We start from the raw sequence: 12,817 nt of genomic DNA, 5'->3' as shown, positions 1-12,817 counted from the left end.
TGAAGGATCTGGACATGGATAATCCTATAAAATTTAAATAAATTAAGATGTCAGCAATTGATTCCTTTTTGTACAACTTTCAAAAACAGCAGAATCTTAAGTATCACTGGTTTATTTAAACTTTTACCACCTCCTGTTAGGCAGATTGAGTAAGAGTGGCCCATACCTACCGAGCTAGGAGCACAATTTACAATTCTTGGCTCTACCTTAGTTTTTGAAGGCCTATTTTGGCTCACATGCCTTTGTGTTTCAGTGCTTTTCTTTTGAAAAACTGGTCTTTCCATATCTTCTTTTACATTAGGCAAAAAGAATCTGATACCAAAAAATAGCATGAACTGCGCACAGTGGCCCAAGCCTATAATTCCAGATGATCAAACACCGGCTGAGGCAGAAAGATTGCAGTGAGGGTCCAGTCTGCGTCATTTCATGAAACCTTGTCTCCCCGTAAGACTTTTAAAAAGGGGTGGGCTCCATGGGAAAGCAGTTGCCTGGCGTGCATGGAGGCCTGGGTTCAGTGCCTCATGCCAAAAAGAAAAGTACTATGATAAAGTTGCATTTTCACCTGGAAATTGAGCTACCTCATGAAAGCATTGTAGCATGAAAACTCACTGTGACACCCTATAAATTTGCTCTCACATAACTCCATGCGGATGTGACTCTTAAAATTATAAATGTAGAAAGGAAATGAACTGAGTTTACAGGTCAAAGAGAAATCTTCAGGTAGGACAAAAGATCTGGCAAATTCATAAATCACAGTGATGGTTATATTTTAATCACAAAGAATATTCATCTATTAGGTTAAACGAACTCTAGGCCCTTGATTAGAAATGCTGTTAGGCAAAAAATATTATTGGAACTAGATTCCTGCCAATGAAATTTATATCCAGTATTAAAAGTTAGAGCCCCTATAACATTTATAAATACATATTAGCTGAGATGAAGAATTACAGTTGAAATGAAAATTAATTAATTTATTAATCATTTTCCCTGTTGCTAGCAATATGTAGGCTCAACTTGGAAACTGAAAAGACGTATAGCATTAACAAAGGAGAAAATTAAAACCAAGACCTTGAGCAAGTTTTTAACCTCTTATCAGATATTTCTTCTATAAAATATATGAATGATAATTAATACTTATATAGCAATTAAATAAGAACATGGCACTTAATAAATTTCAATAACGTGTTCCATAAAAATTAGCTATTATTATGTTTTCCATTACTTGATTAATGAACACTGCCTTAACTATTTTTTATTTAATATAATAGAGGAAGAAGGTTTAACTGTCAGAGCCTAAATTATATTTGTGTGTTAATTTTTATATTCCTTTTTAGATGTTCCTAATTCACTTGAAGTTCACTTTAAACAAAGCAATCAACCTATGTTTTGAAAACTTACACTAAGGGACTGTTGATAATATCTCATTTCTTCCATCCGAGCTCTTTGTAAATCCACTTGTACCTTGTGCTGTAGCAGCTGGGACTCATCAAAGCAAGACTGTCATCTCCCTACTGTAGTGATTAAGTGTTTTACTTCCAACACGTTTCTGACTTTCCATGAAAAAGAATGTAAAACAAACAAACAAAGCAGATGTATGCCAAGGCAGACTGTCTAAGTAGGAGAGAGCAACGAATGGATGGTCACCAGGAAGACAGTCTCTGGGCACTGTCACTTAGGCTGTAGACGAAGTGTAGAAGTAATTCGTGTCAGTACTGGAACATACAGGATGTCCCCCAACACCAGTGCAGGTGGGCACAGGAAGGCCATGATAACCTCACAAAGGGTATCTACCTGAAACAAACCACAATATGGATACCTACATGTGTATACGTGTTACAGGCCTTTGTGCCTACAAAGAAAGGAATTTCATATAGTTCTATTAATGTTGGAATGAGAAGAGATGCAGCTAGGTTCAAGGACTAATATTCTAAACTCAGGCTCTTCGGCAGGTTGCTAAACTCACTCAAGCATCTCTATCCTTATTTGAACAATTGCGAGATGATTGTAATGCCCATCATAGAGGGACATTTAAGTATTAGATGATATTCTAGATATAATATATATACATATATACAGCATAGAAGGTATTTTCTTATACAGTTATAATTTTCTTTTTCAAAATTATCAGTGAGAACAAATCTATTCATAATATTAATTAATTTGCACACGCGTGTGTGTGCTTGTGTGTGTGTGTAACAGGAATCAGATTGAGGACCTCCCACTTGCTAGGCAGGCATTGCACCACTGAGCTGTATCCCTGGCCCCTTGGTTAGTTTGCTTTGGTTTCTTTCAACAGTTGTTAGTCATATGTACATATGAGGCAATACTTGGTTATTACTCCAAAAAAATTGTGTTAGTAATGCAAGTATAGCTTGACATTAGATGAATTTTTGAACTGTGATATCTTAGATGACAGATTAAAATACTGCTCACTTTGCAACATTATTAATTTCCCTAAATCATTTTAGAGAGTGCCCTATACTCAGTTGTAACTTTAAGTCTGAGGCTTTTTGCCTAAGTCTCCCCAAATGTAGAGGAGTAATGAGAGGCCTACCTCGTGGAATCATGACTAAGTCATGGTTAGGCAGTCACAGGCATATGAAGTATGTTTTCTATTCCTGTGCTTTCAGGAGTTACCAATTCTAGTCTAGCTTTATGTGACCATCATCTCAGAGCCGGTTATGGTCATGGTTTTAGAATCTTAGCGTCCTCTAACTTAAGAAGTGGAACATCACCAGCATACTGAGTTCAAATCCTCTTTTGTTCCACTTCTGAAATTCGGTTATCTTTGGGATCTAATCTTGCCACTGCCTATGTATTATGCAGGAAATGTACTCAAAACTGAACAGACTTCCCAATTTGCTGGTGAAATACAATGTGAACCTCATAACTTTTGAGCAAAGGGTTGAATCCAATCACATAAGAAATAACTATTCTTAACCTCTCTGAAGATCTTATGCAAAGACCGTTTTTAAGAAACACTGATTCATACCAAAAGAAATGAAAACCCACCTGCCTTACAAGCTTGTAGGGCAAGCTACTTAGCCAAAGGGAAGATAATACAGAATGGGAGGCAAGAAACTTGAAGAAAGCCCCTCGCCTCTGTATCCACAGTCCCAGTCTAACCCATTTTCAGCTCTAGTCGGAGACAGAGGAGGCATTGCAAACAGAGTCAACCAGACCTCCATTGAAAAGTTCCTTACTCATTTCTGTAAGATGTATTGGGATTAATCCCATTGGGTAGAGACCACTCAGTAGAAAGTTAATGCTTGAAAATAGTTTGCAGTAAGCAAATGTGTGTCCAAACTGCTAGGGGTGGTATTTGATTAAATAAACTCAGGAGCTTAAGTACTTACATTGGATTTGAGACGTGCACTTACCAATGTCTCTTGCAAAGCATTTTCCAGATTTTCACAGTTCAATTAGCATGTCCATTTTCCAGCCTTTGGTTATGCCCCGAAGAGACTGTTTTTGACTGAGCAGAAGGAGAATTGTGCTTAATGTTGAGCAACCAAACTTTTTCCTTACTTGTGGCTTAATTGTCTCTGAAAATTGTCAATGCCACAGGCAACAATCATGTCGGGGAGCACTATGAGTTTGAATCATGAGGCTCCAACACCTCGCAGTCAGCTGGGGCGACAGGCCAGCTTCCAGGAACGGAGCAGCTCGCGGCCACACTACAGCCAAACAACTCGGAGCAACACTCTGCCCTCTGACGTGGGCAGAAAGTCGGTAACCCTGAGAAAAATGAAGCAAGAAATAAAAGAGATAATGTCCCCAACTCCTGTGGAGCTGCACAAGGTTAGTAAGCTTTCTGCTCTTCACAGTCAGATCACAGCCATTCTGTGACTCTTGAGTGCTTTGATGTAAACCTGCTGTGGAGCTGCCCCTGTGGGACCTGGCAGGGGAGAGGCCAGAGCTTTAAGGTAGGTCCTCAGTCTTTGTTTCTCAGTCTTGATCCCAAGAAAACAGACTGACTTTTAAGCAGTGTTCCTACCAAAAATATGTTTATAACCAAAGAACATATAAAAATTTGGTTCCAACATCACATGAAGCCTAAGTCTATCTTCAGTAGAAGGAGGAAGTATTTTTCTAAGCATCCTGTATACGTAGCTTCCTTGAAAAGGAGCTTGAAATTTCATATAGGTTTAATACCTAAGTATAGGTCTATTGAAGATGGTTATTATTCAAAAGTCATAAACTTCTCTCCAAGATACTAGCTAGATGCCCTGGACCAGGATCAGGTGAACCCTGGCTATGTTCCACTTCTGACTAGGAGAGTTTTCTCACTTCGTGAGATAAGGCCACTGTTTCACTCAGAGCTGAACTCCAGAGCTTCTGACAAGGTTCACACCTGACATGTGTAAGTGACAATGTTTTCAGAACCGCGAGCCAAGAAAAATAGCAGTAGGTGGATACCTCAGTTTTGTTTTGTTTTGTTTTGTTTTCTAGATCTATCATTTTTTTGTTAACAAATAAGAATGTATAATAACAATCTTACCCCACTTTTCACAAGAACCAAGACCCTCCCTGTAATGAATAATCTATTAAATAGAGAGATTAGTTATTCGTCTTACTCAGAGGTAAGGTTGAAAGGAGGTGAAAGACCAGTTATCCTTTTTCCTTTAAAAACATCAATTTCCCTAATCACCCTGTAGAATTTAGCCTTTTATTTCCACTGGAGAAAAAGGACGAAATTGTTGCAAAATTGGGTTCCAGTCCTAGGTTCTTCCTTCCACCACACCTTCACCCATTTACATAATACACATACTGCAAATTTGTCTACTCAAAAAAGGTGTGTTGCAGTTACCAACACCTAGGCAAGCCCAGAGACATCCTGGGAGACAGAGGGAAGACAATGGATTAGAACAGTGGTAGAGGCAAGCCTGGGGAGCCGTGGAATATGGAAGGTGGACCTTTGTCCACTGTGAAAGGGATAAGAAAGTCTTCTACACACAGGTGATGACCATCCAGAGGAAAGGTGGAGGAAGGAAAGGCAAGTACAGAGAGGCGTGTGCAAAGTGCTATCGAAGGTAGCTCTGAGGGAATGCCGGTGTTCCTACCTGACCAGAGCCTAGCATTGGAGCTCCATGCACTAGGAGAAATAAGGGACTTACAGAAAAGCAATGACATTTTAGCATTTAGGGACCCTGGCCTGGCCCCATGCCACAAGTGAACTTGTTTATTCGGTTATCATGAACTGACGTGTCTGCTTGAAGTCACATCCTAATGTACAAATTGCCCCATGCCATGAGGCTCTAAGAACTTCCTGCTGATTGAATTGTAGACTCTATCGTATTTGATGCAAATTGGGTTGTGTCAAGAAAAGTCTGTCCCCACCTCATTCCCTCAGAGGTCTGTGAACTGTGCCTTCTCTACTTCGTCTGTTTTTTGCCTGAGCAGAGCAGACCATGTTTAATAAGCCACCCGCCTTCCGCCACAAGGAGAAAAGGTGCCACTGTGTACTGAGTGCCGATGCTGTCTACGTACTATATATTTTTAGCCATCACAGTAGTCTTTCATATCAGTGTTTATTTTCTCCATTTAAAGGCTGAGGAAATTGAAGTATAAAGTAGACATTTCTTTCCTTCCGAAGTAAAGCAATCTCCTCAAAGGAAGCAGTCTTCAGAACGAGGCAGTCTCTCAAAGGACAGTTATTGAAGGCCCAGGAATACAAAGGACCTGTCTCCCCATTTCTCCCTCACTGAAAGCATTTAGCAAAGATAATGACAGTGATTTGGATGTAGAAGTTATTATAACTGAAGTTTAAAAAAGGAGGGGTGAGCCAAATAGCTCAGCTGATTAAAGCACCTGCAAGTAGGTGCAGGGGCCTGGAGTTCAATCCCTGGGCCTGCCATGCCAGGCCTGGCCTCCCAGGCACACTGAGACAGCAGTTGAGACTTGGCATGGTGGCTCTTGGGAGGCTGTAAACAGGCGGATCGCTACAAGTCCAATCTAGTAGTAAGACCCTGAACACCCTGTAGACCCTTCCCCAAAATACAAAAACAAAAACAAAAACAAAAACAAAAACAAAAACAAAAACAAAAAATGACCTGCTAGAAAATAGACCTTGTTAAAAAGAAGGGGAAAAAAGATGTCATCCACTTAATGGCCTAGTGAATACCAGAGAGCAGACTGGCTGGAAGATTTCTGTGGCCACGTGTTACACGCGAGGTCACAAGATCACAGACACATGTGGGCCAACTTTATATGGTAAACAACATGCTTTTCCCTCTTTTCATTATAGTCCCTTTGTCCTACGCAGTGACAACATGTATGTTTCTCATGTAGCTTCATTTTACTTCTCAACTAATCCTCAACCAAAAAGAATTCAAAATATAAGCAGTGTCCTAGGATTATAGTCTCCCTAGATTGTGTGATTAAATAAAGACATAACTGAGGATTACATCTGTTACCTGTAATCAGTGTTTTGAAACTGCTGGAGTGACTTCTGCGCAAGTAGCAAGTATCGTCTTTTGAAAGTGAATTCAGTTGTTCTGATTGGCCGTGCAAAGTTCTTGTTGCTTCGCACCCTCCAGTGTTGAAGTGGTTGGGAAGGAAATGGGAATTAGAAAAAGCGTGACCTCAGAGCAGACTGCTGACTGCCTGTGTCTTGCGTGTGGGTGTCCTTTGAGGGCAGACAGATTGCTGGTGTCATGGAAAACCCAGTGACTCGCTACTGGAATTCTGAGTGATCTTCCCTCTGAGATCCTACCAATCTGTCACAAACATCGGTGAAATTTAAGAAAAGGTAGTATTCTTGGTGTAGTGGCCCAGAGAGGAAGGCTAGGGAAAAAGAAAATAGCTTTTCTTCTAATTGGAGATAATTCAAGTCAGAACACTTAGCTCAGCAGTCAGAATTAGGGCTGGTTTTCCATCCATGAAAGCCCGTTTGGCAAACTTTCCTGAATGGATCCAGTAGGGAAATTCCCAAAGAGCTCCAAAGACAAAAGTGGACAGGCGAGGTGAGATGAACAGTGTGACATTCTAACCTCATGTTACTTACCCGTTGCTGTTTGCCACATGGCAAAAGTACAGATCTGGTCATGTGCAGGCTAACGACTATAAAATCTTGTTATTTTCACTAGACTTCGGATAAAGACAACATGAATAAGGGAGTGCATAAGGATCCATCTCTTTATTAGGTGGTGGGGAGCTAAACTTATGCCATTTCCTGGCAATGGGCTACTAATATTTTCCTACAGAAAAAAAATTAGTATTGGCTTATCTACCAGTTTTTTGCTCTCACTTTACTCTCCATTGTTTGCTCGTTTTCTGCCCTTCTTTTCCCTCCATTCTTCTCTCCCTGCAGACCTGTGCATGGTCCCTAGTGTGGCGTGCTTTGCGTTCGTTCCTGTCGTCCCTGTTTCTGAAGCTCCAGGGTCTTGGCAGGCTTTGCTTTCAAGGAGTCCACTTTTGATCCTGAAGCCAGAAAACCAACTGTCGTTCCTGACACTTAGCAACAAACGGAAAAACAGCTGTGCTTTCTATCCAGATGTGCAGAATGGGTGGAAGCTGCAGCGGGAGTGACTTAGCGCTTAGTATGGGGGCGGAGGAGCAGGGAAGGAGTCCAGAGAAGTGGTACCGGGTCCCCTTAGGATGCCGCCTCTCAAACTTTCTCAACTCACATGAACAGCCTGAAACGTGCTCTACTCGTGAATTCAGTGTACAGATACACCCACACATGTATAAGAATGAATCCAAATATTTGCCGCATTATATACACTAACTTTCACTTCTGTTCAAATGCTAACTGCGTGAAGCTGATGTAGAGACTTGGTCACAGGTGACCACCAACAGCTTGAGGACCACAGCCATAGACAGTGGCTTGGCATGTACACTTCTGAAGACTTCTATTCTGGGTGCTTGTCACCATGTAGGGTCCTGAGCCCCACCAAGACTTGTGCCTCTGTCCTTGGGGGGTTGTGTGCCAAGCAGCGCCTCTTTGGTTGTGAGTACTAAAGATTGAGAATCACTTCCATAGGTCTCTGCTCACTGCTGGAAATCATTCTGCTTCAGTGAAATCACAGGCAGCAACCGTGTGGCAGGCCAGAGAGGATGCGCCCCACATCCTGGGCCCCAGAGCTCGGTATTTTATCCCTAAAATGAATTCTGTTTGGCACCGCTGCTTACCACACATTCTTCCTCTTTGCATATAAGGAGCTTGTGATCTTAGCTACAGTTCATTGATAACCTCTCTTTCCCTGCTGAAGCTTAAATATTCTTTGGTGTCCAGTTAATCTATTTCTGAGATAAATTTTAGCTTTATTTCGTTGCACACCTTCAAGCAAAAATAAATACATAAATAAATAAATAAATAAATAAATAGAATCTTCATAGAGAAGGAAGTACTCCATTCAGAGCATTTGAACTTTAAAAAAAACAGCAACAAAATTTGTAGTGGCATTGCCTTATTCTATGTCATTCTTGGTTTTTAGGAAGATTCCATTTCTTGGTTTTATCTGGCTGTTTTTATTTATACTTTTACAGGAAGGTTTTTTAAATTGTTTCTCAGTGCCTGCTTTTATGTACAGCTCTTGGTGGCACAGTGCTGGGACATCCGTGTCACTCCCGAGCAGCTGGTCTCACGGCCCTCCGCGTTTCCCCCACCAAGGTCGTGTTTCCATTGCGGTGTCCAGGGTTTCCTCTCAGCAAGGCAGGAAAGCTGTTTAACTGCGTGAGAAGAGTGAGCTCTTAATACCAGCTTCCTTTGCAGTTTTCTCCCAAGTCAGAAACAAACCCAGCCCAAGGGAGGAAGCTGAAGTGAAAATCCCTGTCTTCGGCCTGTGCACCCCGTCTTCTTCACTAAGCATTCGCAATGGGATCGCACACATTCTAGTGCCAGGTGTAGACCTTCTCCAGACAGCCAGCGCGCTGCTGTCGACTGTGGGAATCACTAAATACTGAGCTCCTGTTTCAGCTTTCTGTGTTGCCCTACTCACTGTCTGCTAGATCGAGCTTGCCTCTCTGCAGGCAGGGCATGATAAGCTGTTGAGAACACAGGCTCTGTTATCAGACGGACCTGTGCACCTATTTTCTCAGTTGGCAAAACAGGGGGACAGGGTTACCTGTTACCAGGAGGAGACCTCACAAATAGCACTTTTCCTGGTGAAGTCACCGTGGTTGGGAGTCTTGCCGCGGCTGATGTGACAGACTCTGAAATGAGAGATCCTCAGCAACCCAGACATAGCCAGGCTCGGGACAGCTGCCAGAGAGCTGCCGGAGCAGAGAAGTAAGCCAGAAAAGGCGTCTTTTCACAGGAGAAATCGATGTGTCTGGGTACAGCCGGCACTCACCACACCAGTCTGATGAGTGTTTTCTCTCCCTGTGACTCCAGGGGCAATAACAGGGGGACCCTCACTGGGGAAACACAGAATTGGGCAATCAGATTGTAGGTTTTAGATAAATAATGGCATTCAACCCCTGGCTATCCTCAAAATATATCCTTTCCATTAGCCTCCCTTGACCAAGATTCTGTTCAGAAATACTTTTGTAAATTTTAAAAAAGAGAGACATTTTTATGTAACTGACTGGCTCGTGTGAAGAAAGGTTTTTTTATTTAAGTAATGAGGAATGGCAGTAGGTTGGCAAGGCTTACTTAAAGAGGGGGAAAGCAATGGATTATGATTTGTGTATTAGAATCCAGCTGCTCAGTGACAAAACGGCCTGTGAGGCTGGATCTTCTAAGGGGCAGAGCAGACGTTGCATCTCCCCAGATACAACTCACTTTGCATCTTATCACTTTTCTACAAGTCATCATCCCCCTCTGCACCTGAGCTCCGTGCCCTAGAAGTCATAAGTCAAACACAGTACTGTCCTCACATCTCAGACAAACCTCAGGCACCTGGTACATCTTCTTTCTGTTTTGAGCCTTGTCTTATCTCATCTGTAGAGGACCATCCACTATCTCTATTCAGAAATACCAATAACTTTCCTTTAACTCTCTAGCCTGAGGAGATTTGTCACTCCCTGACATCCTTGTGCATCTCTGTTATGACCAAATATATTTATCGGTAGGTTGCAAAATTTTACATTCCCTGAAGGATCCTCTTTTACAAGGGATATAGCTCTCTGAAGGTCATGCTGTTGGCTTAATGTCCAGTTTCCTCAAGAAGAGCCCTCTGGGCCTCTTACTTCACATTGCTATGTCACACTCCTTGTCCAGCAGGACCACAGTCCTTAAATAAATAATAATCTATCCCTAAAATGGGTTACAGAGCACTTTCCTTGTCTGCGACTCTTTGTGATGTCAGATATCCTCAATCCCTAGCATGAATAGTTAGCCGAGGCCACAGTTCCTACAGGTGTCCCACCAGTTGGCCTGTGAAGTCAGTGAGACCAGCGTGGGCCTAAAGGAAATGGAGGTCTATAAGTTGCAGATGGAATCAGAAAAGATTAAGAGCTGGAGAACAGCCAGGCCAGAGTGATCTAGGGGCTAGAAATCAAAGGCTTGAGTGGAGAGAATGGGACCCAAAGTACACACAGTCCTGAACAAAGATCTCAGAACAGGGACAACCTGGGAACAGCTGAAGCAAGTAGAGAGGACCAGTGTGCATTCTGGCAGCAACTAGATGACCACCCCTGCCTGTGGCTTGGTTTGAACTCAGGAAATTTTGTCTGACTCTTCCTCTTCATTTCCATGTGAAATAATAGCTCTGGGGTCAATCAGGACAGCAGCCCATAGTCCACCACAGCTCCTGAAACTGAGGTTCTCCCTGGGTAGAGACTGAGCTACCCAAGGGCCAAATCAGCCCTTAACCTACTCATGTTTAGAGCCACTGTCCCAGCTGTGGACCCTCATGTTTCTCGCCCTTGATGCCACTCACTGGTCAGAGAGCAGCAGGAGACGGTGTCTTTCTTTCTCCTCTGCTAAGAAGGTTCTCCAATCTGGAGGCAACAGCTGCGTTTCTAATCCCATTTATATCTAAATGCATAAGTTTCTAGTGGCATAAACCATGATCACTTCCGCTTGGTTTGTTGTTGGTATCATTGTTCTAAACCCCCAGGAAGTGCAAGGCTGTCCTCAAAGCTGATGTTACTTGAATTGTCAGGTTTAAATGAACAGGATTGGCTAGTGGTGTCTGCCAAAGGTAAACCTAAATTCCTGGCTATTTGCAGGAAAGCCAGCACCCTCTCTGTAAAGAAGGTTTTGGCTTGGTACTGGAGACCACTGTGACCAAAGGACAAGCCACAGAGAGGCTGGCAGGGCTTGGGAATTGCTTCCAGGATGGCTGTCATTTGTTGTGACTTGAGATGCTAGACACAGGGGCTGGGAAGATAGCTCAGTAGAATAAGTGCTTGCCTGGCAAGCACAAAGTCCTGAGTACAATTCCTGGTACAAAAAAAAAAAAAAAAAAAAGATGCTAGACACAATCGTTCTTAAAATCCAAGCAGAGAGTGTTGCCTTTTCAGCTAAAGCTTTCTTGTACCAAAGCTGAAAACAGCATTGAGTTTCTGATCTTACTCTTAAAACATTGTTCAGATAGGGAGACAGACTTGCTGAGAAATGTAAGACAGTTGGACTGAACCTGAATCTTGGTGAGCCCTTCTGCCTCTTGTCATAACTTCTGTCGGGGTGCCAGGGGTGAAGAACGATTGAAATTCAGCTGGGATCAGAATGTTATTTCCAAGATGCACATTGGCTGTTTTAGAACAGAAAAGTTACAGTTCTGTTCGTGGTCCAGGTTCCCCAGAGACATCCTCTGATCAGCACAGAATAGAGACTTACAGGAAAACGCTTGTTTGGCATGGGGTAGGGTAGAATGCCAATCTATCAGGATGGCAGTCATCAAGAGCAGAGACCAGGAGGTTATGTGGAATTGGTGGAAAACCAGAGGGCTCTAATGAGAACAAAAACATAGCAAACATGATAAATTATTCACCATTAGTTTGCCCGGCAGTTGGAAATGAAAAGGCTGCCGACCAGCTAGAAAATTACATGTTCTAAAATAAAATCATGATTTGGTAGAAGGAACAGGACAAATGAGGTCAGGTATTCCAGCACTGAATCCTCGAGTTCGTGCATGCTTTGAGGACAAGTCTCAGCCTCTTCCAGGTGCAGCACCCCATTAGTAGAAGGATTTTGTTGTACAGAGTTGTTGGGAGATCAGAAGCAATCACAGGTAAGAAAGTGCCCAGATAAGGGATTCATCTCGGGGTAGGGGAAGCTGAGAGCTCAGAATCCTTAGAATTGATTTTGGATAAGAAATAAATCAAAAGTAACCATTAAGAATCTCAGGGCAAGCAGAGCTACATGATAAAATTTATTGTTCCTGCTTGCTTTAAAAACAGCCAGCTAACTTCCCATTTTCTGAGTTACTGATTTCTGGCCTCTTATTTTTATGTGGTTTTTAAAATAATTTAATTTTGTTAATTTACTGTTATTATGCTATTCCCAGGAGGACATAAGCTTTCTACTAAAATTAAGTATTTTCTTACAGTAAACAGATTACTTTGAATTTCAGACCATTTGTTAGTATCCCAGACTGAATATTTTCTGTAGAGATACATCAAGTGTAAAGTTCAGGCAAACCAGGAGTCCCGGCCAGTCACTGTATCTTCAACGTTACTGAGTTAACCTGCTCGTGAGTTCTGATTAGTACCCATTGCCCATGTTTTGTTCAGTGTGTTAGCATCAGTTGGCATTGGTAGATTTAAATGCCACTCATCTCATCAGGCCAAGAGTACAGCTCAGTGGCACAGCACCTGCCCACCAAGCATGAGGTCCTGAGTTCAAGTCCCAGTGCCAATTAAATAAGTTAATGCCTCTCTCTCTCTCTCTCTCTCTCTCTCTCTCTCTCTCAGAGGGATAGATTAG

The 12,817-nt window shown here is 42.3% G+C and overlaps 1 protein-coding gene across 2 annotated transcripts in view; it reads left to right on the top strand.

Moving 5' to 3' along the window:
- The window catches only part of Grip1 (glutamate receptor interacting protein 1), a 269,779-nt gene that overhangs the window by 243,637 nt on the left and 13,325 nt on the right, over positions 1-12,817 (top strand). For both annotated transcript variants that reach the window (XM_023716318.1, XM_023716316.1), the window contains exon 22: positions 3,568-3,801. In XM_023716318.1, the coding sequence (XP_023572086.1) occupies positions 3,568-3,801 (234 nt within the window). The remainder of the gene's footprint in view (positions 1-3,567; positions 3,802-12,817) is intronic.

The sequence above is a fragment of the Octodon degus genome, unplaced genomic scaffold (genome assembly GCF_000260255.1).
Source record: "Octodon degus isolate 3935 unplaced genomic scaffold, OctDeg1.0 scaffold00047, whole genome shotgun sequence".
Taxonomy (NCBI): Eukaryota; Metazoa; Chordata; class Mammalia; order Rodentia; family Octodontidae; genus Octodon; species Octodon degus.
This window is presented reverse-complemented; position numbering and strand designations above follow the sequence as displayed.